At 40.7% G+C, this 18,399-nt stretch overlaps 1 protein-coding gene across 1 annotated transcript in view; it reads right to left on the bottom strand.

Moving 5' to 3' along the window:
* MCMDC2 (minichromosome maintenance domain containing 2) overlaps window positions 1–18,399 on the bottom strand; it is a 50,934-nt gene that overhangs the window by 6,541 nt on the left and 25,994 nt on the right. The window contains exons 12-14 of the mRNA XM_030937305.1: window positions 18,105–18,284; window positions 13,821–13,963; window positions 9,546–9,655 (exon numbers count right to left, since the gene is read on the bottom strand). Of these exons, the coding sequence (XP_030793165.1) occupies window positions 9,546–9,655; window positions 13,821–13,963; window positions 18,105–18,284 (433 nt within the window). The remainder of the gene's footprint in view (window positions 1–9,545; window positions 9,656–13,820; window positions 13,964–18,104; window positions 18,285–18,399) is intronic.

Raw genomic sequence — 18,399 nt, forward strand, 5'->3', positions numbered from 1 at the left:
GGTTTCACCGTGTTAGCCAGGATGGTCTCGATCTCCTGACCTCGTGATCCGCCCGTCTCGGCCTCCCAAAGTGCTGGGATTACAGGCTTGAGCCACCGCGCCCGGCCAGCATAATTCTTTAATGGCCCTAAAATTTTCAGACTAGTATATGGACATTGGCTTTGTCTTAAAGTCAGCAGCTGTATTAGCTCCTAACAAGGGAGTTAGCCTGTCCTTTGAACCGCTGAAGCCAGGCATTGAAGTCTCCTTTCTAGCTATGAAGGTCCTAGATGGCATCTTCTTCTAATAGAAGGCTGTTTTGCCTATATGGAAAATCTGTTGTTTAGTGTAGCCACCTTCATCATCATCTTAGCTAGATTTCCTGGGTAACTTGCTGCAGCTTCTCCATCAACACTTGCTGCTTCATGTTGTACTTTTATGTTATAGAGATGGTAGCTTTCCCTCAGCCTCATGAACCAACCTCTGGTAGCTTTTGACTTTTCTTCTGCAGCTGCCTTACCTCTCTGAACCTTCATAGAATTGAAGAGACTTAGGGCCTTGCTCTGGATTAGGGTTTGGCTTAAGGGAATGTTGTGGTTGGTTTGATCCATTCAGACCACTAAAGCTTTCTCCATATCAGCAGTAAGGCTGTTTTGCTTTCTTATCGTTTGTGTGTTCACTGGAGTGGCACTTTAAATTTCAAGAAGTTTTTTGTTTGTTTGTTTGTTTTGAGATGGGGTCTCCCTCTGTCACCCAGGTTGGAGTGCAGTGGCATGATCTTGGCTCACTGCAACCTCCGCCTCCTAGCGAGACTCTGTCTAAAAAAAAATTGAAAAAAAAATTCAATATACCTAACTGAAATTCATTATGAAAAGAAAAGTAACTAAAAGTGAAAAAAATCTTCACATGGTTTTTTCTCCCTCCCTCCCTCCCAAAATAAATGCTATTTATTTATTTATTTATTGAAACAGTCTTACTCTGTTTCCCAGGCTGGAGTGCAGTGGCACCATTTCAGCTCACTGAAACCTCTGCCTCCTGGGTTCAAGTGGTTCTCCTGCCTCAGCCTCCTGATAGCTGGGATTATAGGCAACTGGGAACAGGCCCAGCTAATTTTTGTATTTTTAGTAGAGATGGAGTTTCACCAAGTTGGCCAGGCTTGTCTTGAACTCCTGATCTCAGGTGATCCACCTGCCTCGGACCCCCAAAGTTGTAGGATTACAGACGTGAACCACCATGCTCAGCCTCCCTCAGTAAATACTTCAAGAAAGTCTTGACAAAATAGTCACTGTATTAGTCCATTTTCATACTGCTATAAAGAACTGCCCAAAACTAGATAATTTATAAAGGAAAGGGGTTTAATTGACTCACAGTTCAGCATGGCTGAGGAGGCCTCAGGAAACTTACAATCATGGTAGAAGGTGAAGGGGAAGCAAGACATCTTCTTCACAGGGTGACAGGAAGGAGAAGTGCCAAGCAAAGGGGAGAGAGCCCCTTATGAAACCATCAGATCTCATGAGAACTCACTCACTATCACAAGAACACCACCCCCATGATTCAGTTACCTTCATTTGGTCTCTCCCTTGACATGTGGGGATTATGGGGATTACAGTTCAAGATGAAGTCTGGGTGAGGACACAAAGCCTAACCATATCAGTCCACCCTGACCCCTCCCAAATCTCATGTCCCTTTCACATTTCAAATCCAATCAGTCCCCCAGAGTTTTGTTTTGTTTGAGACGGAGTCTCGCTCTGTCGCCCAGGCTGGAGTGCAGTGGCCGGATCTCAGCTCACTGCAAGCTCCGCCTCCTGGGTTTACGCCATTCTCCTGCCTCAGCCTCCTGAGTAGCTGGGACTACAGGCACCCGCCACCACGCCCGGCTAGTTTTTTTGTGTTTTTTTAGTAGAGACGGGGTTTCACCGTGTTAGCCAGGATGTTCTTGATCTCCTGACCTCGTGATCCGCCCGTCTGGGCCTCCCAAAGTGCTGGGATTACAGGCTTGAGCCACTGCGCCCGGCCAGTCCCCCAGAGTTTTAATTCATTCTAGCATTAACCCAAAAGTCCAAGTCCAAAGTCTCATCTGAGACAAGGCAAGTCCTTTTCACCTATGAGATTCTAAAATCCAAAGCAAGTTAGTTACTTCCTAAATACCATAGGAGTACAGGCATTGGGTAAATACACCTGTTCTAAATAGAAGAAATTGGCCAAAATGAAGGGGCTACAAGCCCCATGCAAGTCCAAAATCCAGTGAGGCAGTCATTTTTATTTTTATTTTTATTTTTTGAGATGGAGTTTTGCTCTTGTTGGCCAAGCTGGTGTGCAATGGCATGATCTCATCTCACTGCAACCTCCATCTCCTGGGTTCAAGCGATTCTCTAGCCTCAGCCTACCAAGTAGCTGGGATTATTGGTGCCTGCCACCATGCCCAGCTAATTTTGTATTTTTAGTAGAGACAGGGTTTCACCATGTTGGCCACACTGGTCTCCAACTCCTGACCTCAGGTGATCCATACGCCTTGGCCTCCCAGAGTACTGGGACTGCAGGTGTTAGCCACTGTGCCTGGCTAACTTAAAGTTGCAAAATGATCTCCTTTGACTCCATGTGTCACATCCAGGACATGCTGATGTAAGAGAGGGGCTCCCACAGCTTTGGGCAGCTCTGCCCCTGTGACTTTGTAGGGTACAGCCCCTCTCCCCACTGCTTTCACAGGCTGGTGCTGAGTGTCTGCAGCTTTTCTAGGTAACAGTACAAGCTGTTAGTGAATCCACCATTCTGGGGTCTGGAGGACAGAGGCCCTCTTCTCACAGCTACACTAGGGAGTACCCAGTGGGGACTCTGTGTGTTGGGGGTCCAACCCCACATTTCCCTTCCTCACTGCCCTAGCAGAGGTAATCCATGAGGGCTACACTCCTACAGCAAACTTCTGCAGGGACATCCACACATTTCCATACATTGTCTGAAATCTAGGCAGAAGTTCCCAAATCTCAATTCTTGACTTCTGTGCAACTGCTGGCCCAACACCACGTGTAAGCCACCAAGGTTTGGGGCTTGCACCCTCTGAAGCAACAGCCTGAGCTATACGTTAGCCCCTTTGAGCCAAGGCTGGGATGCAGGGCACCAAGTCCTGATATTCACAAAGCAGCAAGGCCCTGCGCCTGGCCCACAAAACCGTTTTTCCTCCTAGGCCTCTGGGCCTGTGAGGGGAGGGGCTGCTACGAAGACCTCTGATATGCCCGGGAGACATTTTCCCCATTGTCTTGGTAATTAACATTTGACTTCTCGTTACTTATGCAAATGTCTGCAGCCTGCTTGAATTTATCTCCAGAAAATGAGTTTTTGCCTTTTTACTGCATAATCAGGCTGCAAATTTTCCAAACTTCAATGTTCTGCTTCCCATAAGTTCCAATTTCTGATTATGTCTCTCAAGTTCAAAGTTCCACAGATCTCTAGGGCAGAAGCAAAATGGCACCAGTCTCTCTCTTTGTAGAGCACAGCAAGAGTCACCTTTATTCCAGTTCTGAGCAAGTTCCTAATCTCCACCTGAGACCACCTCAGCCTGGACTTCATTGTCCATATCACTATCAGCATTTGGTCAACAAGTCTCTAGGAAGTTCCAACTTTCCCACATCCTCCTATCTGCTTCTGAGTCCTCCAAACTGTTCCAACCTCTGCCTGTTGTCCAGTTCCAAAGTCACTTCCACATTTTTGGGTATCTTTATAACAGCACCCCACTCTCTGCAGTACCAATTTATTGTATTAGTCTATTTTCATACTGCTATAAAGAACTGTCTAAGACTGGGTAATTTATAAAGGAAAGAGGTTTAATTAGCTCACAGTTCAGCATGGCTGGGGAGGCCTCAGGAAACTTGCAATCATGGCAGAAGGTGACAGGGAAGCAAGGCACCTTCTTTCAAGGCAGCAGGAAGGAGAACTGCCAAGTGAAGGGGGAAGAGCCCTTATAAAACCATCAGATTTGTGAGAACTCACTATCATGAGAACAGCATAGGGGAAACCACCCCCATGATTCAGTTACCTCCACCTGGTCTCTCTTTTGACATTTGGGGATTATGGGAATTTCAATTCAAGATGAGATTTGGATGGGGATGCAAAGCCTAACTGTATCAGTCATGAAGTTAAAATATTCAGCCATATGGCTGGGCGTGGTAGCTCACACCTGTAATCTCAGCACTTTGGGAGGCCAAGGAAGGCGGATCACTTGAGGTCTTGACAGTTTGAGACCAGCCTGGCTAACATGGCAAAACCCCATTTCTACTAAAAATACAAAAATTAGCTGGGCATGGTGGTGCATGCTTGTAATTCCAGCTACTCAGGAGGCTGAGGCAGGAGAATCACTTGAACCCAGGAGATGGTGGTTGCAGTGAGCCAAGATTGTGCCACTGCACTCTAGCCTGGGTGATGGAGTGAGACTGTCTCAAAAATAAATACATACATACATACATACATACATACATAGATACTCAGTCATATTCTATCATAGGAGTCCTTAATATAATAATACTGTAATTCTTCAATTCAAAGACATATACTTTCATCTTATTACTGTACTACAGTTGTATTTTAACAATTGATGGCATGGCATGGTAAAATTGGCAGAATTTTTTCTTTACTTCACACAGAATAATGTGTCCTAGATTTAATGAAATGTGGTCTTAAACATAGAATAGGAAAAGCATGTAAAGATAAAGCAAATTGATAATCTTCAACAAACCTGACAAAAAACAAGCAATGGGGAAAGGATTCCCTATTTAGCAAATGGTACTGGGAAAAGTGGCTAGCCATATGCAGAAAACAGAAACAAATCCCTTCCTTACATCTTTTTTTTTTTAATTTTGATAAAGTTCAATGTATTAATTTTTTTTATATACTTTAAGTTCTAGGGTACATGTGCACAATGTGCAGGTTTGTTACATATGTATACATGTGCCATGTTGGTGGCTGCACACATTAACTCGTCATTTACATTAGGTATATCTCCTAATGCTATCCCTCCCCGCTCCCCCCACCCCACGACAGGCCCCAGTGTGTGATGTTCCCCTTCCTGTGTCCAAGTGTTCTCATTGTTCAATTCCCACCTATGAGTGAGAACATGCAGTGTTTGCTTCTCTGTTCTTGCGATAGTTTGCTGAGAATGATGGTTTCCAGCTGCATCCATGTCCCTACAAAGGACATGAACTCATCCTTTTTTATGGCTGCATAGTATTCAATGGTGTGCATATGCCACATTTTCTTAATCCAGTCTGTCGTTGATGGACATCTGGGTTGGTTCCAAGTCTTTGCTATTGTGAATAGTGCCGCAATAAACATACGTGTGCATGTGTCTTTATAGCAGCATGATTTATAATCCTTTGGGTATATACCCAGTAATGGGATGGCTGGCTCAAATGGTATTTCTAGTTCTAGATCCTTGAGGAATCGCCACACTGTCTTCCACAATGGTTGAACTAGTTTACAGTCCCACCAACAGTGTAAAAGTGTTCCTATTTCTCCACATCCTCTCCAGGACCTGTTGTTTACTGATTTTTTTATGATCGCCATTCTAACTGGTGTGAGATGGTATCTCACTCTGGTTTTGACTGGCATTTCTCTGATGGCGAGTGATGATGAGCATTTTTTCATGTGTCTGTTGGCTGCATACATGTCTTCTTTTGAGAAGAAAAGAATATGAACATGTGTCTGTTCATATTCTTCGCCCACTTTTTGATGGGGTTGTTTGTTTTTTTCTTGTAAATTTGTTTGAGTTCTTTGTAGGTTCTGGATATTAGCCTTTTGTCAGATGAGTAGATTGCAAAAATTTTCTCCCATTCTGTAGGTTGCCTGTTCACTCTGATGGTAGTTTCTTTTGCTGTGCAGAAGCTCTTTAGTTTAATTAGATCCCATTTGTCAATTTTGGCTTTTGTAAGTCAAAAGAACAAAGCTGGAGGCATCACGCTACCTGACTTCAAACTATACTACAAGGCTACAGTAACCAAAACAGCATGGTACTGGTACCAAAACAGAGATATAGACCAATGGAATAGAACGGAGCCCTCAGAAGTAATACCACACATCTACAACCATCTTATCTTTTTTTTTTTTTTGAGATGGAGTCTTGCTCTGTCACCCAGGCTGGAGTGCAATGGCGTGATCTTGGCTCACTGCAAGCTCCGCCTCCCAGGCTCATGCCATTCCCCTGCTTCAGCCTCCTGGGTAGCTGGAACTACAGGCGCCTGCCACCACGCCCGGCCAATTTTTTGTATTTTTAGTAGACACGGGGTTTCACCATGTTAACCAGGATGGTCTCGATCTCCTGACCTCGTGATCCACCCACCTCAGCCTCCCAAAGTGCTGGGATTACAGGTGTGAGGAACCACACCCAGCCATCATCTGATCTTTGACAAACCTGACAAAAACAAGAGATGGGTAAAGGATTCCCTATTTAATAAATGGTGCTGGGAAAACTGGCTGGCCATATGTAGAAAGCTGAAACTGGATCCCTTCCTTACACCTTATACAAAAATTAATTCAGGGCGGATTAGAGACTTAAATGTTAGACCTAAAACCATAAAAACCCTAGAAGAAAACCTAGGCAATACCATTCAGGACATAGACATGGGCAAGGACTTCATGTCTAAAACACCTTCCTTACATATTATACAAAAATTAACTCAAGATGGATTAAAGGCTTAAATGTAAAACCTAAAACCATAAAAGCCCTAGAAGAAAACCTAGGCAATATCATTTAGGACATAGGCATGGGCAAAAACTTCATGACTAAAACACCAAAAGCAATTGCAACAAAAACCAAAATTGACAAATGGGATCTAATTAAGCTAAAGAGCTTCTGCACAGCAAAAGAAACTATCATCAGAGTGAACAGGCAACCTACAGAATGGGAGAAAATTTTTGCAATCTATCCATCTGACAAAGGTCTAATATCCAGAATCTACAAGGAACTTAAACCAATTTACAAGAAAAAAAAAAAAAACCCATCAAGAAGTGGACAACAGATATGAACAGACCCTTCTCAAAAGAAGACATTTATGCAGCCAACAAACATATGAAAAAAGCTCATCATCACTAGTCATCAGACAAATGCAAATCAAAACCACAATGAGATACCATCTCACAAAAGTTAGAATGGTGATCATTAAAAATCCAGGGAACAACAGATGCTGGTGAGGCCGTGGAGAAATAGGAATGCTTTTACACTGTTGGTGGGAGTGTAAATTAGTTCAACCATTGTGAAAGTGTGGCAATTCCTCAAGGATCTAGAACCAGAAATACCATTTGATCCAGCAATCCCATTACTGGGTATATACCCAAAGGATTTTAAATCATTCTACTATAAAGACACATGCACGCGTATGTTTATTGCAGCACTAAATATTTACAATAGCAAAGACTTGGAAACAACCCAAATGCCCATCAATGATAGACTGGATTAAGAAAATGTGGCACATATACACCATGGAATACTATGTAGCTATAAAAAATGAGTGCATGTCCTTTGCAGGGACATGGATGAAGCTGGAAACCATCATTCTCGGCCAACTAACACAGGAACATAAAACCAAACACGACATGTTCTCATTCATAAGTGGGAGTTGAACAATGACAACACATGGACACAGGGAGGGGAACATCACACACTGAGGCCTGTTGAAGGTCTGGGGGGCAAGGGGAAGGAAAGCATTAGGACAAATACCATGTGGGGCTTAAAACCTAAATGACGGGTTGATGGGTGCAGCAAACCACCATGACACATGTATACCTATGTAACAAACCTGCATGTTCTGCACATGTAACCCAGAACGTAAAGAGAAAAAAAATAGGTGGGGCGCGGTGGTTCATGCCTGTAATCTCAGCACTTTGGGAGGCCAAGGCAGGCAGATCACCTGAGATCAGGAATTCGAGACCAGCCTGGCCAACATGGAGAAACCCCGTCTCTATTAAAAATACAAAATTAGCTGGGTGTGGTGGCGCATGCCTGTAATCCTAGCTACTCGAGAGGCTGAGGCAGGAGACTTGCTTGAACCCGGGAGGCAGAGGTTGCAGTGAGCCGAGATCACGCGATTGCACTCCAGCCTGGGCAACGAGAGCGAAACTCCATCTCAAAAAATAATAATAACAATAAATAATAATAATAATTTTAAAAAGAAATGCTAGTTAAAAAAGATAAAGCAAATTGAAATGAAAAACATGTATATATCCTTCCTAAATACTATTTAGTATTGGTTGGGAAACAGCGTTATTCTCTTTTGGTAAATAAAACTAATTCAGGATGATAATTAACCTCTTTTAGGGGCCATAAATCTCTATTTCATAAAAATTATGCTCTATGTTCCTAGGAAACAATGTATAAGGCACACACACATGTACATTTGTATATGATTTAGGGATTTACAAGTCCCTATACCAAGCATCTATGGATCCTAGGTTAAGAATGCTTGATATTTATAGAACAAAGACAATTATAGAACAATTTATAGAACTTTAAATAATTATAGAACAAAGTTCTAATGTTCGAATGAATCTCTGCAAACAGGTATTACAATATAAATGTAATTTAAAGCAAATGTAATCACCAACACGTACACACAGAAAGCTAGTGTTGATACATTCTTTAAATCCCAGGGCTGGAACCAAGGTTTGGTTTGAAGAATGGTATCGCTAATCAAAATTAATGTCTCATCTAATTAAACCAAGAACTTTGGGAGAATAACTCTCCTTACCCTTACCTTAAAAACCTCTTTTGTGTGTTTATTAGCAAAAGCATAATAAGCGCCATTCATTTCAAAAAATTAAATGCTATAGACATAGTATTAAAACTAGAAATTTGGTGAAGGTGTTGATACAAGATAATCAAATTTTCCTTTCTTTTTTCTTTTTTTTTTTTTTTGAGATGGAGTCTCGCTCTGTCGCCCAGACTGTAGTGCAGTGGCACAATCTCAGCTCACTGCAACCTCCACCTCCCAGGTTCAAACGATTCTCCTGCCTCAGCCTCCCAAGTAGCTGGGACTACAGGCACCTGCCACCACAGCCGGCTAATTTTTGTACTTTATTAGTAGAGATGGGTTTTCACCATATTAGGCAGGCTGGTCTCCATCTCCTGACCTTGTGATCCACCTGTCTCGGCCTCCCAAGGTGTTGGGATTACAGGTGTGAGCCACCGCACCCAGCTGATGATCAGATTTTCTTTTGCTATCTTGCCTAACTCTGCTGTGGGGGATTGTTTGAAATCTAAATGTTGCAAGTTATTTTAAAAGGAAGATAAATTAAAATCATTTTATGTGTTGTATTAAGTACTTTTTCCCCCAGAATTCTTTCAGCAATGCAAAAGTTCAAATATGAAAACAATCATGCATAATAAGGAATTTAATATTAGATGATGATACTACCCAGAAACAGTTAATAAATGCCCAAATTAAAACAGGCCTTACCTGGTAGAGATTTGTTATTCTTTACAATAATATTTTAAAAATATATGTAACATTTTAATTTAACCAATTAAGAATATTTAAGGTTAAATAAAGTTATTTGTAGTAATCATCAATAATTGAATCCATTACCATATTTCAATGTGAGGGATGTTTCAAATAGTAAGGCTGCAATCAGCACATCTTCTTTAAGCACTTTGTTCCTTAAGTTCAGTCGTGCATGGGCTTCAGATAGGAAAACGCTAAAAAAGAAAATAGTTGCCAATCAAAATATGTTGATATTATAAAAATAATATATATTTTGGCAGGAACAAACCAAGACATATGTGAACCTTAGCCACACCTAAAGCATATTCTTACTTTAAAAAAATTTTTAGTTTCTTTTCAAAGGATTTTTTTTTCCTACTAACTTAAATAGACTGTTCCAGAACAAGCCAGTATCCTATTGGTTTCCATCCTGGCTTTTATTTATCATTCCACACTCCCCTCCTGAAGTTTTGTTCAGATAAATACACAGTTGGGAAAATTAATCTAACTAAATATCTTTTACAGACAAATCCTTGACTTTTCTTTTAGTCCTTCATTTATCTAAAATCCTCATAGATTTCCAAGATTTTTGTTGGCAATTTCAGCATTGGAAGGGATATTGGAATTCAAAGTTCAAACTTTCACAGAAAACTAAATTTCCTCTACAACATCCTGGGCTATTTGTTTACCAGTATCTTTTGGACCTCTCCTAGCATTCATGGCTTCATGAGGCAATCCGTTCCTTTATTTTTAATTTTTTAACCAACTTCCATTACTGAAAGATCTCTTTTAAGCAAATGTGATGTATCTGAATGATTGCTGAACTTGGGAATCAGAAAACCTAGGCTGAGTCTCTAGAATTTACTAGCTGTATGACTTTGTATAAATCATTTAATGTATGAGATTTTTTGAAACTCAGCTATAAAAGGGAGATAAGTAAAGGCATTTGAAAGTTTTGCAACTAACTATAACCATAACTAACTATAACCAAGATTCTATCAATCTAAGCTAAAATTAGTTTCACTGCAATTTCTACCCACAGGTCTCTTGTTCTGTCTGCTGAGACCTCTTAATATGATGCTCTTCAGATATGCAAAGATAACTTTTCGATTGCTCCGTGTTTTCTCTCCTCCAAGTTAAATATTTCTAGTTCCTTTACTATGCTATGAGACATAACTTTCAGCTCCTCACCATGATGGCTACTTTCCTCATGACCTGATTTGGTTAATACTCCTTTTCAGTACAGTACAACAGCGGTTTTGACCATCACAGTAGAGATGAGGCATAACTAGCATTTTGTTGCTCTTGATATATATTCTATTAATATGACCCCAACTCTCAGTATTATTAATAGCCATATTACATTATTTACTCTTATTAAACATAAAAATAATGAAATATCAAATCCTTTTCATATTAAGCCATATTACCATTTTCTCATCAATTCACACTTATACTACGGAGTCTGGGCATCTAACAGAGGGCTTTACATTTATCCTATTAACTTTCTTCTTGTTAGATTAAGATCACAATTCAAGTTTGTGAAGTTCTCTCCAATATTGCTCATTCCTTCTAAAAATGTTGACTGGGACAGAATATGTATAGAGCCTTTAGAAAATATTGTTCAGCTCCACTTCTCTAGAAAAGCGAAGAGGCTTGTAATTAGGTACCTGTCTGGTAGAAATGGGAGAAAAATTCAAGGTTTATGACTCTTCTAGCTAGGGGTCCATTTACTCTGCTGTTTCACAAACCACCCTTAGTATTTATTTCTACAATGTGAAAAAGTAGAATTATATTAAAATTAACTACTTTATTTTTGAATAAATAGCTGCATCACAGCTTCACTGTGTTGTGATGTAGCTGTACCATAGTTTAAACAGTCCCCTATTGAGAGACCATTTCTTTATTTGATATAGTATTAAAGTGTAATCTCAAAATAATTGTGAAGTAGAACCAGGAGTAAAATAATTCATTAAATAAATAAATAAATATATTGTTAAAACTGCAACATAAAATAAGACAGATGAAGAACTGGCAGAAAATGTCACGTATAAATCTGTAAGATTTAGATATATTTAGTTAATTTCTCCAACTGTATATTTATCTTCATAGAGCTGAAAAAATGCTAAAGATAAGCCAAGTAGAAGTCAACTCTTTGATAAATGTTTCAAAATGGAAAACAGAATTGCATTACATAATGCTTTCTATTTCCTGAACTAAAATTTAAAATACTCAGATCAAATTATACTGTTTGCTTTTTTTTTTTTTTTTTTTTGAGACAGAGTGTCACTCTTGTTGCCCAGGTACAATGGCGCAACCATATCTCACTGCAACCTCTGTCTCCCAGGTACAAGCGATTCTCCTGTCTCAGCTTCCCAAGTAGCTCGGATTACAGGCATGTGCCACGACACCTGGCTCATTATTTTGTATTTAGTAGAGATGGGGTTTCATCATGTTAGTCAGGCTGGTCGTGAACTCCTGACCTCAGGTGATCCACCCCCTTTGGCCTCCCAAAGTACTGGGGTAATAGGCATGCACCACCGCGCCCGGCTTTAAAAGTTCTATTTTCTCATAATGTTCTTTTCTCTATAGTAAAAATATGTTTTGTATTTGAACTCACATAGTCTCCGTTTACATATGAAAAAATATATATATTTTTTGAGACAGAGTCTTGTTCTGTCGCCAGGCTGGAGTGCAGTGGCGCAATCTTGGCCCACTGCAACCTTGGCCTCCTGGGTTCAAGTGATTCTCCTGCCTCAGCCTCACGAGTAGCTGGGACTATAGGCATGCGCCACAACGCCAAGCTAAATTTTTTTTGTATTTTTTTGGTAGAGACAGGGTTTCACTGTGTTGGGCAGGCTGGGCTCAAACTCCTGACCTCAGGTGATCCGCCCACCTTGGCCTCCCAAAGTGCCGGGATTACAGGCGTGAGCCACTAGGCAAGGTTTTTGTTTTTTTTTTTTAATTGAGAAGGGGTCTCACTCTGTCACCCAGGCTGGAGTAAAGCGGCACATCTAGGCCCTCTGCAACTTCCGCTTCATGGGCTCAAGCAATCCTCCCACCTCAGCTTCCTGAGTAGCTGGGACTACAGGCACCTGTCACCAGGCCTAGCTAGTTTTTTGTATTTTGGGTAGAGACAGGATTTCACCATGTTGCCCAGGCTGCTCTGTTTTGTTTTGTTTTGTTTTGTTTTTTAAAATAGAGATGAGATCTCACTATGTTGCCCAGGCTGGTCTCGAATCCTTGAGCTCAAGTGATCCTCCCACCTCAGCCTCCCAAAGTGCTAGGATTACAGGTGTGACCCGCTGCACCCAGCCCCAAGGCTGGTCTTGAACTGAGCTCAAGCCACCTGCCTGCCTCAGCCTCCTAAAGTGCTGGGATTATCGGCATGAGCCACTGTGCCTGGCCAACACCCACTTTTTTTTTTTTTTTTTTTTTTTTTTGAGATGGAGTCTCATTCTGTTGCCCAGGCTGGAGTGCAGTGGTATGATCTCAGCTCACTGCAACCTCTGCCTCCCACGTTCAAGCAATTCTCCTGCCTTAGCCTCCCGAGTAGCTGGGACTACATGCATGCGCCACCATGCCTGGCTAATTTTCTGTATTTTAGTAGAGACGGGGTTTTACTGTGTTGCCCAGGCTGGTCTTGAACTCCTGACCTCAGGCAATCTGCCCTCTCGGACTCCCAAAGTGCTGGGATTACAGGTGTAAGCCACCATGCCCAGCCAACAGCCACATTTTTAAAAACAAGGATTTGCATTTGAAATGAGTGCACTTTCCTCAGACATATCTCATATGTGGCATCCAATAAAAATTAGTTTAGTAAAAAAATTATTAGAGATTAAAATGATGGGCCGGGCGTGGTGGCTCAAGCCTGTAATCCCAGCACTTTGGGAGGCCGAGACGGGCGGATCACGAGGTCGGGAGATCGAGACCATCCTGGCTAACATGGTGAAACCCCGTCTCTACTAAAAAAATACAAAAAAAAAAAAAAAAAACTAGCCGGGCGAGGTGGTGGGCGCCTGTAGTCCCAGCTACTCGGGAGGCTGAGGCAGGAGAATGGCGTAAACCCGGGAGGCGGAGCTTGCAGTGAGCTGAGATCCGGCCACCGCACTCCAGCCCGGGCGACAGAGCGAGACTCCGTCTCAAAAAAAAAAAAAAAAAAAAGAGATTAAAATGATGTAACATGATATAACAAAAGGAATTGTGAAGGCTTTAGTCCTTTTGGAACAAGGCCATTTACAAACCAACCAACTAGCAATCAAGCAGAGAAACAATTGAAATAGGTAAATTAGCAATTTTGAAATAGGTAAATTAGCAATTTAATTAAACATATCATTTGTAACTCAATGCTGATTCTAAAATCTTGAATTGAATACCTACAGATATTTTAATGCAGATGCCGACAGTTTTGATCCACATATAGAGTCTGTTCTGATTCTGCGACTTGCTAGATAATAGCCATGAGTCATTCTTTCTGCTTCCAAGCTGAATTCTACATTCAAATTCTTTGCAAAAGCCAGTAGCTAAAACGTGTGAAAAATCCAAGATAATCAAGCTTCATTATGGAATCAATATAACAGAAATCAAAAGTATACTGGCACTTTATTTTTACATGTTTGCATATTTTATTACATAAAAAAGAGTAAATGTCTGGGGCCATCCTGAAGTCACTGAACACTTTAAATATCACAGTGTTATACTTGTAAAGGATATTAAAGTTTACCCAGAATAATCTCCTCCCTCTCAGTGCAAAAATGTTCTGTGCAATATATTTGAATGACTGTACAATGTCTTTGCTCCCAGTGAAAGGCTCACCTCCCTCAGAAGATAATTTTCCTTTGAATAGCTTTAATCACCTGATTTTTCCTCATAACTTTCTCTCATTGGCCTAGAGCTACTTGCCCTCCTTACTTCCCTTCCTTCCTTTTAAAGAACACTTAACATTTGGTATGAGGGGAAACATTATGTTAACTGCTTTGAAGGTGGGCTTTGGTGATTGAATAAGATTTGGGTAGAGAATAATTCTGCAACACAATGATTATCACTGTTTTTTCTGAGTTTTGAGCTTTTTTTTTCTTTCAGAGTCAGTGATTCCTGGTTCCTAAAGTCCTTCTCTGTGACATAATTTCCAGATTTTTTACTATCCTAGTTATTTTCTACTTTTTCAATTCAGATAACCACAGGAAAAATTAACTATAATAAGGTTGCTGTTTTTTTCTGACACTATCTACACCTGGAGAAAGGTTGCTATTAACTATAAAATTTATATTTTATTATTTTATTTATTTATTTATTTTGAGACAGAGTTTCACTCTCGTTGCCCAAACTGGAGTGCAATGGCACGATCTCGGCTCACTGCAACCTCAGCCTCCTGGGTTCCAGCGATTCTCCTGTCTCGGCCTCCCAGATTGCTGGGATTACAGGCGTGAGCCATCGTGCCCAGCCTAAAATTTATATTTTAAATTTAACCTTTAGAAAAGCATAGAGATGGCTGGGCGTGGTGGTTGACACCTGTAATTTCAGCACTTTGGGAGGCCGAGGTGGGTGGATCACGAGGTCAGGAAATCGAAACCATCCTGGCCAACATGGTGAAACCCCGTCTCTACTAAAAATACAAAAAAATTAGCCAGGTGTGGTGGCGGGCGCCTGTAGTCCCAGCGACTCATGAGGCTGAGGCAGGAGAATCACTTGAACCCAGCAGGTGGAGTTGCAGTGAGCCAAGATTGCACCACTGCACTCCAGCCTGGTGACAGAGCGAGAAAAGAAAAAAGAAAAGCAAAGCGGCCGGGCGCGGTGGCTCAAACCTGTAATCCCAGCACTTTGGGAGGCCGAGACGGGTGGATCACGAGGTCAGGAGATCGAATGGCTAACACGGTGAAACCCCGTCTCTACTAAAAAATACAAAAAACTAGCCGGGTGAGTTGGCGGGCGCCTGTAGTCCCAGCTACTCGGGAGGCTGAGGCAGGAGAATGGCGTAAACCCGGGAGGCGGAGCTTGCAGTGAGCTGAGATCTGGCCACTGCACTCCAGCTCGGGCGACAGAGGGAGACTCCGTCTCAAAAAAAAAAAAAAAAAAAAAAAAAAGAAAAGGAAACCAAAGCATAGAGACATGTTCCTAGATTGGACATGTCCTGGATTGGATATATATCCTGGCTTCTTTATTTTCTTTATTCTCCACAACTCTCTCCAGGCTTTCAGAACTGGATATACTATTAATAGTATCAATAACCCTCTCTAAGTTCTCTCTAAGATGGCATGATGATGAGCCACCAATATCCTCCTTCATGAAAGGACTTGTTGCCCAGCTACTGAGATTCTGTCAGCCCCTTCGGGGATTGCCTCAGGACAGTCCACATCACATGAATGATTGAGGCAGAAGTTGGGGAGGACATTATAAAGTCCTCAGGTATTGACAGAAAAGCCCTTTCAAATACACATTGGCACACTAAACTCCATCTCAGTCTGTTCTGGAGAGCTCAGGCTGCAACAAATTCCATCCACTTTGATTTGTGTAATAGATTTATCTTCCAGAGAAACCATTTTTACTATTTTACTTTTTACTATTTTACAGTTTACTCTACAATTGTTCTCTATAGTCTGACAAACCAACTATAAAATCTTTTGTCTGTGCAAGACTTACTGTAAATATGCCAAAATCCTATGACTCCAAAATACAATTTTTGCTCCAGTCAAGCTGGTTTTATCGTTTTCCATGTATACTAATTTCTACTTTTATGTCTTTACTCCTACTGTTAATTCTACTTAGAACACCCATCCTTTGTGCATCCAAATTTTACCCTTACAGCCCAGCTAATGTCCAGCCTCCTCCATGAAGTTTTCCCAGCTTCTGCATTCTATACTGATATCTTCCTTTCTGAATTCCTAAAATACCTCAGAGGCAGCACCACTTAACACTTAAATTGTTCCTTAACTATTTTATGTATCTTTTTTTTTTTTTTTTTTGAGACGGAGTTTTGCTCTTTTCGCCCAGGCTGAAGTGCAGAGCAGTAGTACAATCTCAGCTCACCTCAACCTCTGCCTTCCGGGTTCAAGATGTTCTCCTGCCTCATCCTCCCAAGTAGCTGGGATTACAGGCATGCGCCACCATGCCTGGCTAATTTTGTACTTTTAGTAGAGACAGGGTTTCTCCATGTTGGTCAGGCTGGTCTCGAACTCCCTACCTCAGGTTTCTGCCCTCCTCCTCGACCTCCCAAAGTGCTGGGATTACAGGCTTGAGCCACCTTGCCTGGCCTGTATCTTGTTTTTAATTTTAATTAAATGATAAACTGAAGAGAAAGTTTATATATCTGTGAGAATATAAAAGAATGGAAATAGGCTCATATTTGTGAAGTATCCAGTTAATACCTGAATAATTAATAAATCTAGATTGTTTTGGCTTGTTTCTCAGGTAAAAAAATGGGCAACACTTCTCAGGGTCATTAGCCTGTCCATATTTAGTACCCTAATTCCTACAGACTACTTTTTTCCTATGTAATAAAACTAAAACCAAAACCTTATTATATTATTTATTCTTTTTTCTATTCTAATCTATGTGAATAAACAATGTTCATAATTCATGTTTAAGTCGATTTTGCCTTTCAACCTTTTACTCATGCGGTATGCTTACAAGGAAGATAGATACAAAAAAACATGTTAATGACTCATAGACCTCCACTTTCTGATATCCCCTGCCTTTTATCTATCATACCCAGACAAGTGAACTCTACTTGGACAGATTTTTGAGTAGTTAAAAAGGTTTCAGTTGTAAATATGTGGGCACCTTTAATAGCTATGAGAATTATTACTAAATTTACATCACCTACTTTCAGGTTCTCTGAATATGTCACATATGTTTTGATAATGTCAGGGTAATTAATTAAAATGGGTTAGTGAATCATGCTATATATCCCCTAAAGTCAGGACTCGAAGGTAGTCATCTGAGGACAATCCCTTTGAATAGACAGTAAAATGTAAGTAACTGTATATCTATATAGCCTATTATAATTTTCCATAGAAAAATTCTATGTTGGTTTTCTTTCATTGAGATTCTGTCAGCTGTGCTGATTTGGACAATGGTACAAAAATAAACTGAAAATTTTAATATTCATTACCTAACACAGTTGTTTCTTTAATTATAGCCCTAAATAATTCTAAATAATTTCTCTATTTTTCTTTTTCTTTTTCTTTTTCTTTCTTTTTTTTTTTTTTTTTTTTTTTGAGACAAGGTCTTACTCTATCACCCAGGCAGGAGTGCAGTGATGTGATCTCAGCTCACTAGAACCTCCACCTCCTGGGTTCAACCGATTCTTCTGCCTCAGCCTCCCGAGTAGCTGGGGTTACAGGAGCCACCACCACCCCCAGCTAATTTTTGTATTTTTTGGTAGAGACAGCGTTTTCACTGTGTTGGCTAGGCTAGTCTCGAACTCCTGGCCTCAAGTGATCCGCCCACCTTGGCCTCTCAAAGTGGTGGGATTATAGGCATAAGCCACCACACCAGCCTAACTCTAAGTAACTTCTATGCAATGTCCTTAAAATGTATAAAAGCTGGAATCAAGTTGGAATAAAATAATCCTAAATAAAGAAAATCCAGCACTCAAAAGGACTTCTATATAATTTGAGAAACATTAGCACAGGCATTCTGGGTAACCGTTTTATCTATCTGTACCTTTTCAAAATCTTCAGTTGTGAACTGTCTAGAAGCCGCATAAAGCAGCCCTTCAGGATTAATGGCTTTCTTCAAAGTATGTTGCACAGTAGGTAGAAATGGGTGGCAGGGAGATGACTCATTGCAGTTAATCAATAAACCAAATGCCTCCACAAGGTTAGCTGGAATCAAACTGCAATCCTACATCAAACCAAAAGGTAACAGGCAAACATTAAACTTTGTAATTTTCACAATTTGGAAATAATTAATTACAAAGTAATTATTATATGTTGTTATTAGTTATTATTTATCATTA

The sequence above is a fragment of the Rhinopithecus roxellana genome, chromosome 9 (assembly GCF_007565055.1).
Source record: "Rhinopithecus roxellana isolate Shanxi Qingling chromosome 9, ASM756505v1, whole genome shotgun sequence".
Classification (NCBI taxonomy): domain Eukaryota; kingdom Metazoa; phylum Chordata; class Mammalia; order Primates; family Cercopithecidae; genus Rhinopithecus; species Rhinopithecus roxellana.